The following is a 16,091-nucleotide window of genomic DNA, read 5'->3' as shown; positions in this document are numbered from 1 at the left end:
TGGGTCTTGAACTAGGTGAGGAAACATTAACTGCTTCTCGCCCTCCCTTTCTCCTTATCCCAATCCCCCCTAATGTATAATATACAGGTACACGATAGAAATATTTCTATTTAGTTCGGTCGTGCCTTCTGGAGGGTCCGGCAAATAGTGTGAACAGTTGTAGTTCTCGTCCTTAAATCATTGGTTAAGTTTTGACAGTAATAATACCGAGTTTTATTGTTGAAGTATACACACATTTTCGCTTCTTTCATTTTCTGACAGTCTTTTATTAGTGCTCTGATTGATTTTTCTCATCCGTTATGTACCTCTCTCTCTCTCTCTCTCTCTCTCTCTCTCTCTCTCTCTCTCTCTCTCTCATGTACACTGCTCCCCCTTCCTCAGACGAATAAGCTCTTCAATCTCCGTAAACAGCCCCCTGTCAATAAGATTTGAAGTCTCCTGTATGAGCTCCTTCATACGCGGGTACTCCTTCCTGTGTGCTAAATCCATCACCGTGCACTGCATATTCTGACTCTGGTTCTGCTCGCGCGTCATCTTCTGCTGCTTGGCCGTGTAGTACTGTCGCTCTTTGGTGATCCGGCACTTCATGCAGTTTTTATGGTCGTTTCGTCGGAAGCGGCACAACCATTTGTGTCCCCTGATGTCTGCATCGATGTTGTGGTTGGCGCATAGTCGACACCTGGACACACAAGACAAGTTAAAGTGAGAGATTAAGTAGGTGTGTGTATGTGAGCGAGGTGGAGGGGAAGAGAGGGAGGGGGAGACCGAGGATAAGATGGAGAGATGGAATAAAGAGGTATATGAAGGAGGGGGGTGTAAGCTGGGGGAAGAGCAGCGAAATGGCAGGGGACAGGGGCGACATGGAGATGATTGTCTGTGGCCATGCGTTGCAGGATTAAGGCACCTAGTAATAGACAGATAGGTAGATAAATAGATTTTTCTGGATGTTATCACTTGAGTCTTGAGATGCACATGACATTAATACTCCAGTACCTTTATTTGGCGCGTCTGCCATGCAGTAGTTATGTATCTATATTAAATTAGTTTATAGAAACACCTATTAATTGCGAATGGCCAACGTTTGTGTGTGTGTGTGTGTGTGTGTGTGTGTGTGTGTGTGTGTGTGTGTGTGTGTGTGTGTGTGTGTGTGTGTGTTCTTACCTAATTGTATCTACAGGAATGAGTCAAGCTCGCACTTCCCCGTATATTTAACCATTTTTATCAAACATATCCTTGAATTTATGAACAGTTTTGACACACAATTTCATTCGGTAGTGCATTCCACTGATCAAATGCCCTATTTGGAAAACTGAATTTCCTTACGTCTTTATCACCTCTCTTTTTATGTAGTTTTTTGCAATGTCCTGTTGCTGATGCTTCCTCATATGATATATATTCATTTATGTCTATTTTCTCTTTCCCTGAGATGCATTTATATAGCATAATCATATCTCTCTTTCTCCTTCTCTCCTGCAGCGTTGGTTGATTCAGTCTTTCCAGTCTTTCTCCATAGCTTAGATCCCCTAAGCTTGGTACCTATCTTGTGGCAGCCCTTTGTACATTTTCAATCTTATCTACGGTATGTGTTTTTTGAGATGAGGATTCCAGACTACTGATGCATACTCCAGGGTTGGTCTGATGAATGATGTTATTATCTTCCTCAGCATATCTTCATTTATATATGTGAATGCTATTCTCATATTAGCAAGCAGTGTATATATGTTACGTACCTTCTCACTAATGTGGTCAACTGGAGATAATCTGTTATTGATAATTACTCCTAGGTCCTTCTCCCTTTCTGATATGTGTAGGGTTGACCTTCCAAACTTATAATCCCAGTCTGGTTTTTTCTCACTTTTACCAAATTTAATTAGGCTACATGACACTTATCCACAGTAAACTCCATTTGCCATTTATTGCTCCATTAATGAAGCTAGTTTAATTCCTCTTGCAGCTCTTTGCAAGAATCTGTGTTAGTAATTTTCCTCTGAATTTTTGCATCATCCGCAAACATATTTAGATAACTTCCATTTCCAGTGTTAATGTCTATGTCATTTATATGTACTAAAAACAAAATTGGCGCCAGCATTGAGCCCTGTGGCACTCCGCTGGTCACTTCCCTCCATGATGAGTAATTTCCCCTTAATATTGTTCTCATTTCCTTTTTTCTGAGAAAATCCTGCATCCAACAGTAGAGATTGCCTTGGATACCTCCTTGATGGTACAGTTTCCATAGAAGTCTTTGGTGCGGTACTCTGTCAAATGCTGTCTTAAAGTCTAAACAGATACTGTCCACCCATCCTTCTCTTTTCTGTAATGTTTCTGTACCTCTATCATAGTAGCTTAACAGATTAGTAACACATGATTTTCCCTTCCTAAAACCGAACTGCCTCTCTGTTATCATACTGTGTTCTTCTAGATGTTTTACCCAAACTTCCCTTATCAGCTTTTCTATTATCTTACTTACAGCACTGGTCAGTGATACTGGTCGGTGGTTGAGTGGGTCCTGTTTGTTCTCTTTCTTGATTAGGGGAACAATGTTTGCTTTCTTCCAAATATCAGGTAGTTTACCTTCACCTAAGGATTCCTTAAATATTAAATACAATGGTCTGCTTAACTCTTCTGCACATTCATGTAGCACCCAGCCTGAAATTCCGTCAGGACCATTTGCTTTTCCTTTGTCCAATTTACGTAACTGTTACTGTACTTCTTTTTCTGATATTTGGATATCTGGTAATACGTGTGGGCATGCATATTCCATATCATCTCTCTCAAAATTTTTTTGTAAAAACTGACTGAAAGTTTTTATTTAGTGCTTCACAAATATCTTTCTCTTGTGCATAGATGATCCCCTCATCCTTAATGGATTGTATTTTATCTTTAACTTTAGTTTTGCTTTGGATGTAGCTGTAAATAAGCTTCGGTTGGTCACTGCTTTTATTTATAATGTCCTCCTCAAACTGTCTCTGAGCCTCCCTCCTTATCTTTGTATAATCATCTCTTGCCTGTTTATAGTTGTTATGTGCCTTCTCACAATTGTGTCATCTGTATCTGTTCCACAGCAAGGCTCTTTTTTCTTTTGCTTTTTAACGCTCTGAATTAAAACATTTCTTTATTTTCATTTCGGTTGCTTTGTGCTGTGGGATGTAATTTTGGACTCTTGTATATATATATATATATATATATATATATATATATATATATATATATATATATATATGTATATATATATATGTATATATATATATTATATATATATACATATATATATATACATATATATATATATACATATATATATATATATATATATATATATATATATATATATATATATATATATATATATATATATATATATATATATATATATGTGTGTGTGTGTGTGCGAGCACTATTTATATGTGGAGTAACCTTCCTTATGAGATAAAATACTATTAATATGTACTGTACGATAAAAAAAAGTAAATCACTGCTAACATTCACTGTACCTCTGTCTCCGTTTCGTCTTAGTCTGTTCACTGTTGTGAGGTGATGTGTTGTCTTGGCTTGGTGAGTCTGGCGATGGTGAATCAGGCGAAGGTGAAGCTGCAGGGGGCTCAGTCACGTGTGACACTCCCTGCTCCCTGTAGTGTTGTTGGGCCTCCATCTCTCGTTGATGGTGTTCGTATTGTGGTTGTTGATGCTCGATCTCTCGTTGATGGTGTTCGTATTGTGGTTGTTGATGCTCAATCTCTCGTTGATGGTGTTCGTATTGTGGTTGTTGATGCTCAATCTCTCGTTGATGGTGTTCGTATTGTGGTTGTTGATGCTCAATCTCTCGTTGATGGTGTTCGTATTGTGGTTGTTGATGTTCGAGTTCTCGTTTATGATGTTCGATCCCTCTTTCTCGGAGGAGGTTGATCTCTTGGTGTTGGAAGGGACTGATCTGATGGCGTTGGAGAGAGTCAGCCTCGTTGTGGTGGAGGGGTTCGACGTCATGGTGTTGGAGGCGGTTGACGTCATGGCGGTGGAGAGGGTGGACTTCATGGTCTTGAAGGGGGTTAACCTCGTGGTGTTGTTCTGTACGGAGCTGGAGGGGGTTGACCTCATGACACTTGAGGGGGCTGACCTCACGGCGAAATGAGTTGTCGACCTCATGGCATCGAATCGGGTCAGTCTGTAGGTGCTGGGGAGGGTTGACCTTATGGCGTCGTTGGTAATTTCCCTCATGGTGATGCTGATGATGACTGTGGTTGTGATGCTGAAGGTGGCTGCCTTCATAATGGCTGTAGGTGTTGTGGTGGTGAAGGTGGTTGGTGTGGTAGTGGTGGTAGGTGTTGTGGTATTGGGGCTGGGTGTAGTTGTGTTGCCGGAGGTGGTCGCCCTCGTGGTACACCCGCTGGCCGTCACCGTCATCGTGACGCTTACTCACGTCAATCCCACGACCTCCGTTGAAAAAGTCAAATTTCTTGCGCGGACCCGTGGACATGCTGCCCTGACTCTGAGAGGAAACAGGTCAGTGTTAGGATAGTGTATGACCAGGCTAGTGTCAGATAAGAGTGAATTATATTCTCTACAAATATGAAACAACATTTTGAAAACTATGCAGTTGTTGTTGTTGTTCTTGCAGCTCATCCGTAGGTAAGCAACCACCCCTGTGGGGTTGTCCCATAAGTTCCATACACCGTTGATGTTGTGTCTGCGTCTTAGTGTGGCGTGTTCTGTGCAGTGCTCCATTATGTATGTTATACTGTGTCGGCCTATTCTACAAGCTGAGCATGTGTCGTCTGTGATTACACCAAAACCAAATTTAAGCTGGGGAGGGCTGGGTGATGTCCAGCTCTACAGTAAGTCTGTATCTAGGTGAACTCGATTAACTCTGTTTAAGGACACGTCCGATGAGTGTATGTCAGGAGGGGGAGCTTGTAGTATGATGTTATTGAGGTGTTGTATTGTCCGGCGCGTGAAGTGAGTATGTAGGTGTTTCTTTACTGCTAGTGTTGGACTGGCTGGGGGTGGGATACTGTTGTAGAGGGTTTGATAATATTCTTGTTGTGACTGTTACGTGCCTAGGTGTGCTATGTCTTTGTCATGTAAAGACAGAATTATTGTGTATTGGCACAGGTTACTGCATAGAACTGTGTGTCCCTCATATCAAGGTGGTCTCTGACAGGAAAGACCTGGTTGTAAGTGAGCTGTGGGAATGGTTATGGTGCAGCCGTGGTGATGCGGAGGCCGTTGTTCTGTATGATTTGCAGGGTGTTGTAGTATTAGATATGATGGGAGCCCCTGTCTGGGAGACATTGAACATCAGTAATCTAATGTATTGGTTGTCAGTTAAGGAGAGTGTTTCTTTTTGTTGCTCAAAGTTTGTTCCTGTGGTTGCCCTGAGAGCATGGAGTCTGGGAGTGCATCACCTCTTGATGTCTTGTATCGTACATGGTCCTTGAAGGTGAGTCAGCTGTCGTATATCACTTCGAGGATCTTATTGAGGGTGTGTGTGGCACATGTACATTAAGTGTGATGTAGGGGGAGTACGGAGTACCGGAGTTTATGTTTACTGCCGGTGATGGGTGTGGTGATGGATTTGGCTAGGACGATCGTCAGCCTGTTGCCCTTTACCCAAGTCTGTAGTGTGTTGAGGTAGTCCCGTTGCAGTGTGCATGCTGTGTCTGGAATGTGGTGTGTGACTGTTATTGTGATGTCAACTGCATATGAGGCAATGTTCGTGGGTGTTTGGTGAGTGTGGTGATATCCTGCATGTATAGGCTGAAGAGTGTGGGTGAGAGAGTCGAACTCAGTTTGGAAATTTCATGTTTACGATGACTTGCTCTGGAATGTGTTTGTTTACCGGACATATAGTTGGCAAGCCGGCGTTCGGTGTTGATCTCCGTGGTTGTGTTGTATATCTTTGTGATTAGTTTGCTTGGGGGAATAGAATGAAAGGCTTTGCTGATGTCTATTGTTGTGAGAAGTGTGCGTTTGTGGGTGTTACAGTGGTGATGCCAGTAAGATTAGTCAGTAAATAATTTGTAGCGTGCAGTGCTGTGAATCCATATTGTGATGGAATAACCGGGACATGGGGAGTGACTTAATTGAGAGTGAGACGTTCAGTTGTTTTGGATGGAGTGCAAAATAGTGTTGTAGGTCTGTACTGTTGGGTCTTTGGTTTAAGTATGGTGATGAGTGTTCCATGTTTTCAAATACTGGGACTACTACAGTGTGCGTGTGAGTTGCTAATATTTGTGAGGGCCAGGATGCCTTGTGGTCCTAAATGTTTGAGGTGCATGTTGCTGATGCCGTCCTGGCCTGTGCTTGCAGAGTACTTTATTTTCTTGATAACGTTATGTCTGTTCTGGAGTGAAGGGGGCTGCAATGTGTTTGAGTGAAAAGGACCCTCTTTGTTCAGAGGGTTGTTTTTCAAACGTAATGAGTGTCGGTGTTTAGTGACTTGTGTTTGCCTAGTGGTTTACGTATTTCCTTGTTCTTTGTAGGATGAGATGCGTTGGATGTTTGGGGTGATGGCCACGTGGGTCTTGGAAGTGCATATTTGTAGTTAACGATACTATTAAGTATTTTGTAGAGCCATGGGGGTCTGTGAAATGACAAGGTGTTGTTACAAAGGCCTTACAGTTTTCAATTTTCTTTGTACTAATTACTTGTTGATTTCATTGTTTAGTTTTTGGAGCCTTGTGATCATGTCGTGTGTGTGTGTGTGTGTGTGTGTGTGTGTGTGTGTGTGTAAGAGGTGAGTTTTGTTAAGTCTGTTGCAGTGTCTTATGTCTTTTATTGCTTCGTAGAATGTGGTGTTTGCCTGCTGTGAGTACGATGCTGTTGAACTTTGTAATGTGTTTGTTAATGTTGGTGATGAGTGTATTGCCTAGTGTGCTGAAGTGTTGTTGTTTCTTCAGTGAATTTTGTTCCGTCTGCTTTCTTGTAGTTTGTGTATGTGAGGCATGATCGCTTTGTTTGGATTGTACTTCTATAGTGGTTTTTGATTGGGAGATGATCTGTAACGAGTTTGAGTTACGTTCTCTAGGAGATGTTGAGCGCAGGTGCTGGCAGACAGAATGAGATGTCTTAGGAGGAGGGGTACGGTTTGCTTGATGTGGGATGAGTGTGTACTGTGAAATGGCATGGAGAATGCACACATGTTGTTGAGTTGTGATGCAGCATCGAGGCCTCGGCAATTGTTCTGTGTTCATACCAAGCAGTGATTTTAGTTTTTAAGTCCCCAGCAGCGATAGTTAAGTGTCTCTGTTAGGGGAAGGAGCTGAGGGTTGTATTGTTCTGGTACAGCATGGGAAGTGTCAGGGGGAATGAAAATGTTAAAAATAAATATATATTTTTTTGTTTGTGGCTTGATTTGACACTGATTAATTGTATTTTTAATGTTGTGTCATTCTGAAAAAGTTATTGTATTGTTTATGTTGTGTCTTTGTAAAGGATTCATGGGTATATGTTTATAATGAGGACTCCTCAGTGGCCCTCGGTTCTATCTGAGCGAATATGTGAGTATTGTCTGATTTGGGGGTCTGTTTTGTGTGTGTGTGTGTGTGTGTGTGTGTGTGTGTGTGTGTGTGTGTGTGTAGTTTTGTTTCTTGTAAAGTGCTATGTGTATGTCGTGGTCGTGAAGGAGTTGTTCTGTTTCTGATGTTTTTTTGTGGAGGCCATCAACATTTAGCTGTAGTATGTTTCAGTGTGCTCGAGACGGTGTACATCTGGTGTGTGTCTGTATTGTAGGTGTAGGGCTTGTGCGCAGGGACTGAGTTGTGATGCCTGTGGTTGTGCAAGTGAGAGAGATGTTGGAAGGGGTCGGGGGGCTGTGGTTGGTGTGAGAGGAGTGTTTGTGATGTGTTGCACCTGTCACACGCCCATGTGCTGTGGCGTTGTTTGGCATTTGTTAGTGTAATGCATGTGATTAGTGTAATGCATGTGATGTGGATCCATTCTCTCCATGAAGTGCACTGAACAGATCTACATGTGTCTTGCGGTTGTGATGTGTATGTAGCAAACAAGGCATTTGTATCATGTCTGCAGCCCAGGATCGCTGTCGATGTCACTGACTAGTGTGAGGAGGGAAATAACCATTGCAGATCATTTCCCGTAGTGTGGAAAACAGTGTTGGGCGCAGCTGTCCCCACACAGGAAATGGCACCCCGCCAGGATGGACCAGGGTCCTCCTTGCAGGATGCAGGTCAAGATGAGAAGGTTCTGTTCCCGGCCAGGAATTACATCTGTTTCTCTCCACCCAGGGCAACGGCGGCACACAGGAAGCTCCTCGCCACCTCATTGTAAATGAAGTCTGTTGATAAAAAGTTGAAAAGTGTCCTTAGAGGGAACAAGCGCATTCTGTTGCTATACTTACGTAAGTGCTTGCCCTGCCAGGGGCACCACAGCTTTGTTGCCATGTGTAATACCAAAGGTGTTGTGGGAGCACAAAAGTAGCCAAATTTCTGTCTGTCTGTCTGTCTCTGTCTCTCTCTCTCTCTCTCTCTCTCTCTCTCTCTCTCTCTCTCTCTCTCTCTCACACACACACACACACACACGTAATGATTACAAAACTCCATGTATCTCATCACTCATATTTCACTAATCAAAGAGCATGGCCAGAACACCTCCTCAGAGGGCATCACTCTGGACCAAATTCGAAGTGTCAGGGTCTAGAGATTTGCTATACATACATACATAAATGCATACAAACTGAACGTCAGTAGTGTATCTGATGATCATACAGAATGGTGAAATGGGTATGAGTGAGTCTGTAGGAGGGATGAAGAGGTGCTTGTGTATGACATAAGAGTTTGGTAGAACACAGGTACTACCGGTATGTACTGTAGGTAAGTTGAGGAAGCTAAGGAACTAACAAGAAATCAAAAGGGATGCATGAAATACAGGGTTTACATAGGCTGCTGAGCGGTTTTCAAACCAGAAGTGGTGCCAAGGCACGGCAAACCCGTCCCCGGCTGTCATTTTAGTGCTGACGTACAAACACAACAGGATACCTAGTCAAAGATGTCACATATCAAATTTGGAGTAAATCGGGTGAAAATTGACGATTTTATGTCCATATCAAATTTTAGGCCCGACCCACCTGACATTGACCCCCCCACCGCTAACTTGGGGGTGGCCCCCCTGATGTAATGAGGCATGTTATGCAGATTTGAAAGATTCACCTTTAGGTTTTGGTTTTATGTCGACATGACGAATTCGAAAGGAGTTATGGCGAAAGAAATATATATTTTTTATTTTTACATTTTTGGGGGCCTACAGCCTGGGCCTTGGCCCAATTTGGACTACAATTTAATCAAGTGATCAGAAGGACATAGCCCATCATCCCTGTAATTTTAGTCAAAATCGCACTGGTACTTTTCGCGTAAAGTTGTTAACAGACAGCCAAACAAACAAACATACAGAAAAACCGAGTGAAAACAATACCCGTCCTCGAACTCCGGAGCGGGGACGGGTAATTAGATTGTTATGAAGTGAAAAACATTTCCCACTCATCTCTCTTCTGTGAAGCTCAAGTTTTTGATATGAAAAAACACATTAATATTTTGAACAGTAACAGGAGTTAGAGGTTATCAGGTGCTTATGGCAGGGGGAGGCGTGGCTCAATCGGTAGAGAGGTGGCCTGCCGTTCTAACGGACCCAGGTTCAAATCCCCGCTGGGGCAGGGAACAGCTTAAGGATTTGAATTTCATTAAATCAAGCTTTACTTATCTACCAGAAGATCCGCCGACATGTAAAAATACCCCCGCTAATTCCAATACACCAGTCCTGTATGAGACAGCCCTAGCATGTATTCAATATGGATGGTGGGTGTTAGCGCCGAAGTGGTGACATGAAGAGGTGTATGGTATGTAGGAGGACTGTTGGGCCTTGATAGCAGGCTGTGAAGCCTATGCCCAGAGTCGAACACACACAAAAAAAAAAAAAAAAAAAAAAGTCACACGACTTCAGCGGCGATTGTGTCTGTCAGTTACAGTGACGCCACGGGAGGGGCTAATTTTTATAATGTTTTACTGAAATTACATTTACTTATTCGATTCTGAAGAAAATTAATAGCTACTTATTAAAGAAATGTACCATCGGAAAGTTACTGCCAGTATAAGGAAACAAGAAGTTCCTTGTGGAAAAGAGGTGTACACGGGCCAATACATATATCATTTCACCATCCCGATTTTTCATTTCTGAAGACATCTGAAGCACATGACAAAGGTCTGATTGTTATTTACCACCAACAGCGCCACAGGATACCTTTTACTGGAGTCTCAGTAAACACCCAGAGACCTGCAAGGCCGTCACCTGCCCCGGGACACATGCTCCCACGTGAGGCTAGACCTGTCAGCCAGTACCTTGGCCTGGTTGTTTTACAACTGTCTCTCTGAAATATCCTTACTATAGTTCTTTCACCTTAACTTGGCGCAGATTTTTATCCTTTTGCAGCCTGTTTCACGTAACCCAGTGACAGAATAAGACGATTGATGTAGCTTTACCTCCTTTCCATAGCACGTCTTCGTAACTACCATCATATTCTAGTTTAAGCCGTTGTTACAACTCAGTATTTAAGATGGGAGACTACACTTTTAGGCCAAATTAAAATAAGAAGGGTATAGTTGGTTTCTTCTTTACCGCCAGGCCTTGTCAAGAGATCCAACCTCCACCCCCCCCCCTCTCTCTGTTTTACTGATCGCTGAGTGAGACTTTTTCTTCCTCTTCTGTTCTGCCGGTGAAATGGAGACTCTTGGGAGTTTTAAAGGATAGTTTTGGTATGCAGACATGTAAGTGTTCATTTCAGGGCGGGTCCACACGTGTGCTGGAACAAGTGCTGGCAATATGTAAACAACACAATAACGAACAAGCTGCTAACATGCTCGGAACAGCGGCGTCCAGACCATGTTGGCAACATCATGATGAAGTCTCAGCTGCCTCCCATAGACACACTTATCTCACTACCTTTGCTGCCAGCAAGCTCGAAGCTGCATTGAAACATGTTTGCATACATCTGTCCAAATACTTGTGCATACATGTATTCAAACATGTTGCCAGCTGTGTTGTCAACACGTGTTCGCGGGCACGTGTGGACGCGCCTAAGAGTTTTAGATGTGCTGGTGAGAGAACATTTCTGAGTATCGCCATTCCCCTTTTGCATTCAGTTACCAGCCTTTCTGCATAAAATCTTTAGTTTTGCTTATATTGAATATGTAGTTTGGAAATATTTGACCTACAGAATAATATCAATACCGGCATTTCAGGTCATAGCAAAAAAATAAAAAATAAAATAAAAAATAAAAAAATAAAATAATGGTCATATAGGAGATGTTAAGACAAGAGGAAAGGAATAAGAAGGAAAGGTAGGAGGAACGAGGAAAAGGTGCGAAAAGTGATGCAGTGGCAAATTAACCCCTTCAGTCCCGAGCTCGCGGAGCAAGAGTGGATGTTATGTTTTGATCGTGTGTGTGTGTGTGTGTGTGTGTGTGTGTCTCCTTACCTTACCTAATTGTATCTTTACAGGAATGAGTCAAGCGCGTACTGTCCTGTGTACTGTATTAAACCATTTTTATCATACATATCCTTAAATTTATGAATTGTTTTGACATACACTGTTTCATTCGGTAGTGCTTTCCACTGATCTATTGCCCTATTTGGGAAAGTGAATTTCCTTACGTTTTTGTCACCTCTCTTTCTGTGGAGTTTTTTTTGCAGTGTCCTCTTGTTGATGCATCCCCATAGGTTATTATACTCATTATTTCTCTTTCCCTGAAGTGCGTTTATATAGCATAATCATATCTCCTCTTTTCCTTCTCTCTTATAGTGTTGGGAGATTCAGTTTTTCTAGTCTTTCTTCATAGCTTAGATCCCTTAAGCTTGGTACCCATCTTGTAGCGGCCTTTTGAACTTTTTCAGTCTTATTTATGTGTTTCTTGAGATAAGGATTCCAGACTACAGATGCATACTCCAGGGTTGGTCTGATGAATGATGTTATTATCTTTCTCAGCATGTCTTCATTTATGTATGTGAATGCTTTTTTATACATGTTCCGTACCTTCTCACTGATGTAGTCAGCCGGAGATAGTCTGTTACTGATAATCACTCCTGGATCCTCTCTTTCTGACATGTGTAGGGTTTTACTTCCTAACTTGTAACCCCAATTTGGTCATTTTCCACTTTTACCAAACTTGATTACATGACACTTGTCCACTTTGAATTCCATTTGACGTGTATTACTCCATTCATGAGGTTTGTTTAATTCTTCCTGTAGCTCTCTACAAGAGTCTGTTAGTAATTCTCCTTTGAATTTTTGCATCATCAGCAAACATATTTAGATAGCTTTCATTTCCAGTGTTACTGTCTGTCATTTGTGTGTGTGTATATATATATATATATATATATATATATATATATATATATATTCTATTATATATTCTATTATATATATATATATATATATATTCTATTATATATTCTATTATATATATATATATATATATAGATCTATATATATATATATTTATATACCGGTATATAAAGTGTGTGTGCGTGTGTGTGTTCCGTCAAGTGAAAACAAATCAACCATATTAATTCTAAGAAATTCTGTTGTCTCAACGTTTTGGGTAACCCTGTATCCGTCACATTATTTTTACCTGGGCGAAGCCGACAGGTTTATAAGTGGTGCACCTAGGGAACCTTTTTTTTTTTTTTTTTCCTCATTCAAGGAAAGTTCGAATATCTGCTCTTGGAGAGCTATGAGCGATTTTCTTGTGAAATACATAGTTGCTCTGCTTGAAATTTTGACTTGATTTAACATGTCAGCTGTTGTGTCAGCTGACACATCAGCGTGACTATTAGACGATTTTTAGCTTCGGTTATAAGAAGGCATTTTAGCGACTTATGAAAAAGAAAGTTGCCCTGCTTGAAATTTTGAGTTGATTTCATGTCAGCTGTTGCATCAGCTAATGCGTAGTTTCGCCTCAGGCCTATGAAGATACTTGTTGATGGCAACATCAACAGCTCATATCTCTAAAGGGATAAACTAAGTCCTAAAATATGTAAGAGTTGTGTTAGAATATATTAGCAACATTTATAGAACAGGAAGTTGTTAAACCAGTCGTATTGGATAGTAGTGGAACTTTAATAAAGTCTTTTTTGCAATTTACTGTAGATTCAATTGCCAAAAGATTTTTAATAATACGAATTTTCTCGCCATACTATAAAATTCCGTATTAGTTACGAAGTGTAACGAAACGTTTGACTGTTCAGTATATGGACTCACCCATTCCCTCCAGTGCATATACGAGTATATTTTAATCAGGGCAACGCCTATTTTTTTCTAGCTGGATCTGAGGGATTTTGAAGTTTATGTATCTCTGGTAATTAAATATTTAGACATGTCTTTACTTTGCTGTAGTGCCATCATCATCATCCCAACTCTGATTGCCACCAATTAAGAAAAGTGTAGGCTTTAAACAAAGCACACGTGTGGAGTGGTCAACCAGCATGTCCCTTGGAATGTGCCATACAGTCATTCACATGCTACTCAATCCTCTGAAATCCCTGCCCCACATTTCACAGACAAGACCTGCACGTACATATTCTTTTTTTTTTTTTTTTTTTTTAAAGATGGGTTTCATATAAATACCTCTTCAAATAGGAGTTTCGTTGCCTGTCAAGTTTAAAAAGAAAGGGGAGGGGGTTGTCATAGTCTTCTCCGTACGTACTTCTTCCATCCATTTCGATTCGTTGTCCATTGTTGCAACTTTCACGTCTCGCTTTCTCACAGTTCAGTATTAGTAAGTATGGAAAACAGGACAAATTATATATCATTGTTATAAACCTTCGTCGTATGTTTGGAGATGAAAAGCACAGCAAGAGCATCTAATTAGTTTAATTTGAAGTTTATCTGTAGTGGTATTAACGGTATCAAGGCATGACAGCGTAGCAACAGGCACAACAGCATGAAAACAAGGCAGCAAAACAAAAACACTAATTTCAAAACAAAACGTCAAGCCATCCACAATAGTATCAAAACAAACCAGAAACACAAGTCGCAGCCGGTCAAAAAAACAAAAAAAAGCCAAAACAGCATAAAGCATAACATCATGAAAGGAAAAAAAAAAAAAAGGCGATAACGTAAAGCAACAGGAACGAAACTCCCACAGTTCATAGTACAAACCATCAGCCACACCCAAACAAAACAAAACATCAACCACAACAAAAATGACATCAGCCAAAAGCACAGCAAACCATCGGCCACAACCAAACCGAACAAATCAAGAGTTCAGCCACAAGAAAAAAAAAAAAAAAAAAAAGCCACAGGCATATAAAAAACAAAACAAAAAGTCCGTGAATCACAACCAAACAAAACAGCCACAACAAAAGCAAAGAATCAGTCCCAACCAAACAATGTAAAACGTCAGCCACAACAAAAACAACGCAAAATCAGCCACAAGCAGGCAAACAAAAATCAGACTCAACAGAAACAAAACATCAGCCACAGCCAAACTCAAATAAAACTCAAGCGAAACGAACCACACACACACACACACACACACACATCACATCACAGTTAACAGAAGAAAACATCAAGCTAGCAAAGATCAGACTCAACAGAAGCAAAACATCAGCCACAACAGAGCATAACAGTAACATGACAACAAAACATCAGCCATCCACGAACAAAACAGTTAATACAACAAGCCCATTATATAAAACAATATAGACTGTTTTTCTGTTCATTATACACTACGTTGAGATCACGTTAATAAGCAGAGCTAGATTCCTCTTAGCCCGGTGACGCAAAAAAAAAAAAAAAAAATCAATTTGTGACCACCTTAGTACAGTAGTGAAAGTGTTGGTAAAGGCTATATCAGACTCCTCAAAAAATTGTACTCACCAAAAAAAAAAGATGCAATGTAATTAAAAATATGACCGACCGTACTGAAAGGGTTAAAATCGAATCAGATTATCTGGCGTCAGTCAAGCAAGAAAAATACTATATAGTCATGAGACTGAAGGAATAGGCTAATTGAGACGGCTTCTAAAGAGCTATTAATCACTGTATTCATGCTAACTCCGGATGAATTGTTCTGCTGAGACAAATCGTAGTAAACTGATCAGGGGCTAAACCCATATCTAATGGCCCTTGTTTTGCTGTGTACAGCCTTAGGCATTTTATTCAGGGTAACAAGATAATTCTGTTTGACCAGGAGATAGCCTGGCAAATGGTTTGGCCTGCGCTGAACATGGAAATATTATAGCCTGTTAAGGAAGGAGAGAGAGAGAGAGAGAGAGAGAGAGAGAGAGAGCATTAAACGACAAACCATTTACATTCAAACGTTCATCCGACATTCGTTGCAATACAGTCATTATTTAATACACATTACTTACATAAACACTGACAGGCATCCAGACACCTCTCTTCTGTTGGTAGGGGTAAATGTAGCTCACTTTTCTTTTATTATCTTACTTCATTTTTCTTAGCAGTATTCGATTTTTCCATGTATTTCAGTAAAGTTTTCAAAAAAGAGCTATTGTAATTCTTAATAATCTGAGAGAGAGGGGGGGGGGAGTGAAAGTGCTACAGACTAGGAAATACCTTAAAAGAAAAAAGGTAGTGAAAGGACAATTATAGTGAACTGTGAGGAAGGCTCGGTTTAAGTGAGAGACAGTGGCAAAGAATGGGAGCTAGCAAAGATTAAAAAAGAATAATAATTTTAGTATTCAAAGGAATATGAGACGGAGATAAAAGGGAGTGTGTGTGCGCGCGCGAGTGAGAGTGAGGCAGAGAAGGACGAGTTTCTCCCCTCCTCTGTACACGTAGGAACACTGAGCTTCTCTCGTGCCGTCACTGCCGTGCACAGCATTGCAATATTGCCCGAAACAGTCAAGAAAACATATCGTACTCACCACCTGACTTAACCATCACATCTCCCATATGAAATAACACTGTTTGCTACGTTCACTGCATAGTTAACATTATTCACCCACTAGAATGACGTAAAGTAGAGGGGGTGTTATAATTTACTGATGATTATGTATACGCCATGCACGTATGTCTGGCAGGGAGGAATGTTATGCTCACTTCAGGGTTCCAGCAGATGGTACAG

The 16,091-nt window shown here is 40.9% G+C and overlaps 1 protein-coding gene across 1 annotated transcript; it reads right to left on the bottom strand.

Moving 5' to 3' along the window:
- Positions 1 to 354: 354 nt before the first annotated feature.
- Positions 355 to 15,392, bottom strand: LOC145401906 (uncharacterized). The gene is made up of 3 exons (XM_080274012.1): positions 15,373 to 15,392; positions 3,492 to 4,483; positions 355 to 679 (listed from the first exon to the last, which is right to left on the bottom strand). The coding sequence occupies exons 1-3, from the start codon at positions 15,388 to 15,390 to the stop codon at positions 355 to 357; spliced, it is 1,335 nt and encodes a 444-aa protein (XP_080130138.1). The 5' UTR covers positions 15,391 to 15,392.
- Positions 15,393 to 16,091: the final 699 nt, after the last annotated feature.

This window comes from Coenobita brevimanus, chromosome 57 (genome assembly GCF_032717465.1).
Source record: "Coenobita brevimanus isolate Jiangsu-jjx chromosome 57, ASM3271746v2, whole genome shotgun sequence".
Classification (NCBI taxonomy): Eukaryota; Metazoa; Arthropoda; class Malacostraca; order Decapoda; family Coenobitidae; genus Coenobita; species Coenobita brevimanus.
Note: the sequence above shows the minus strand (reverse complement) of the source record. Positions and strands in the feature narration are given on the sequence as shown.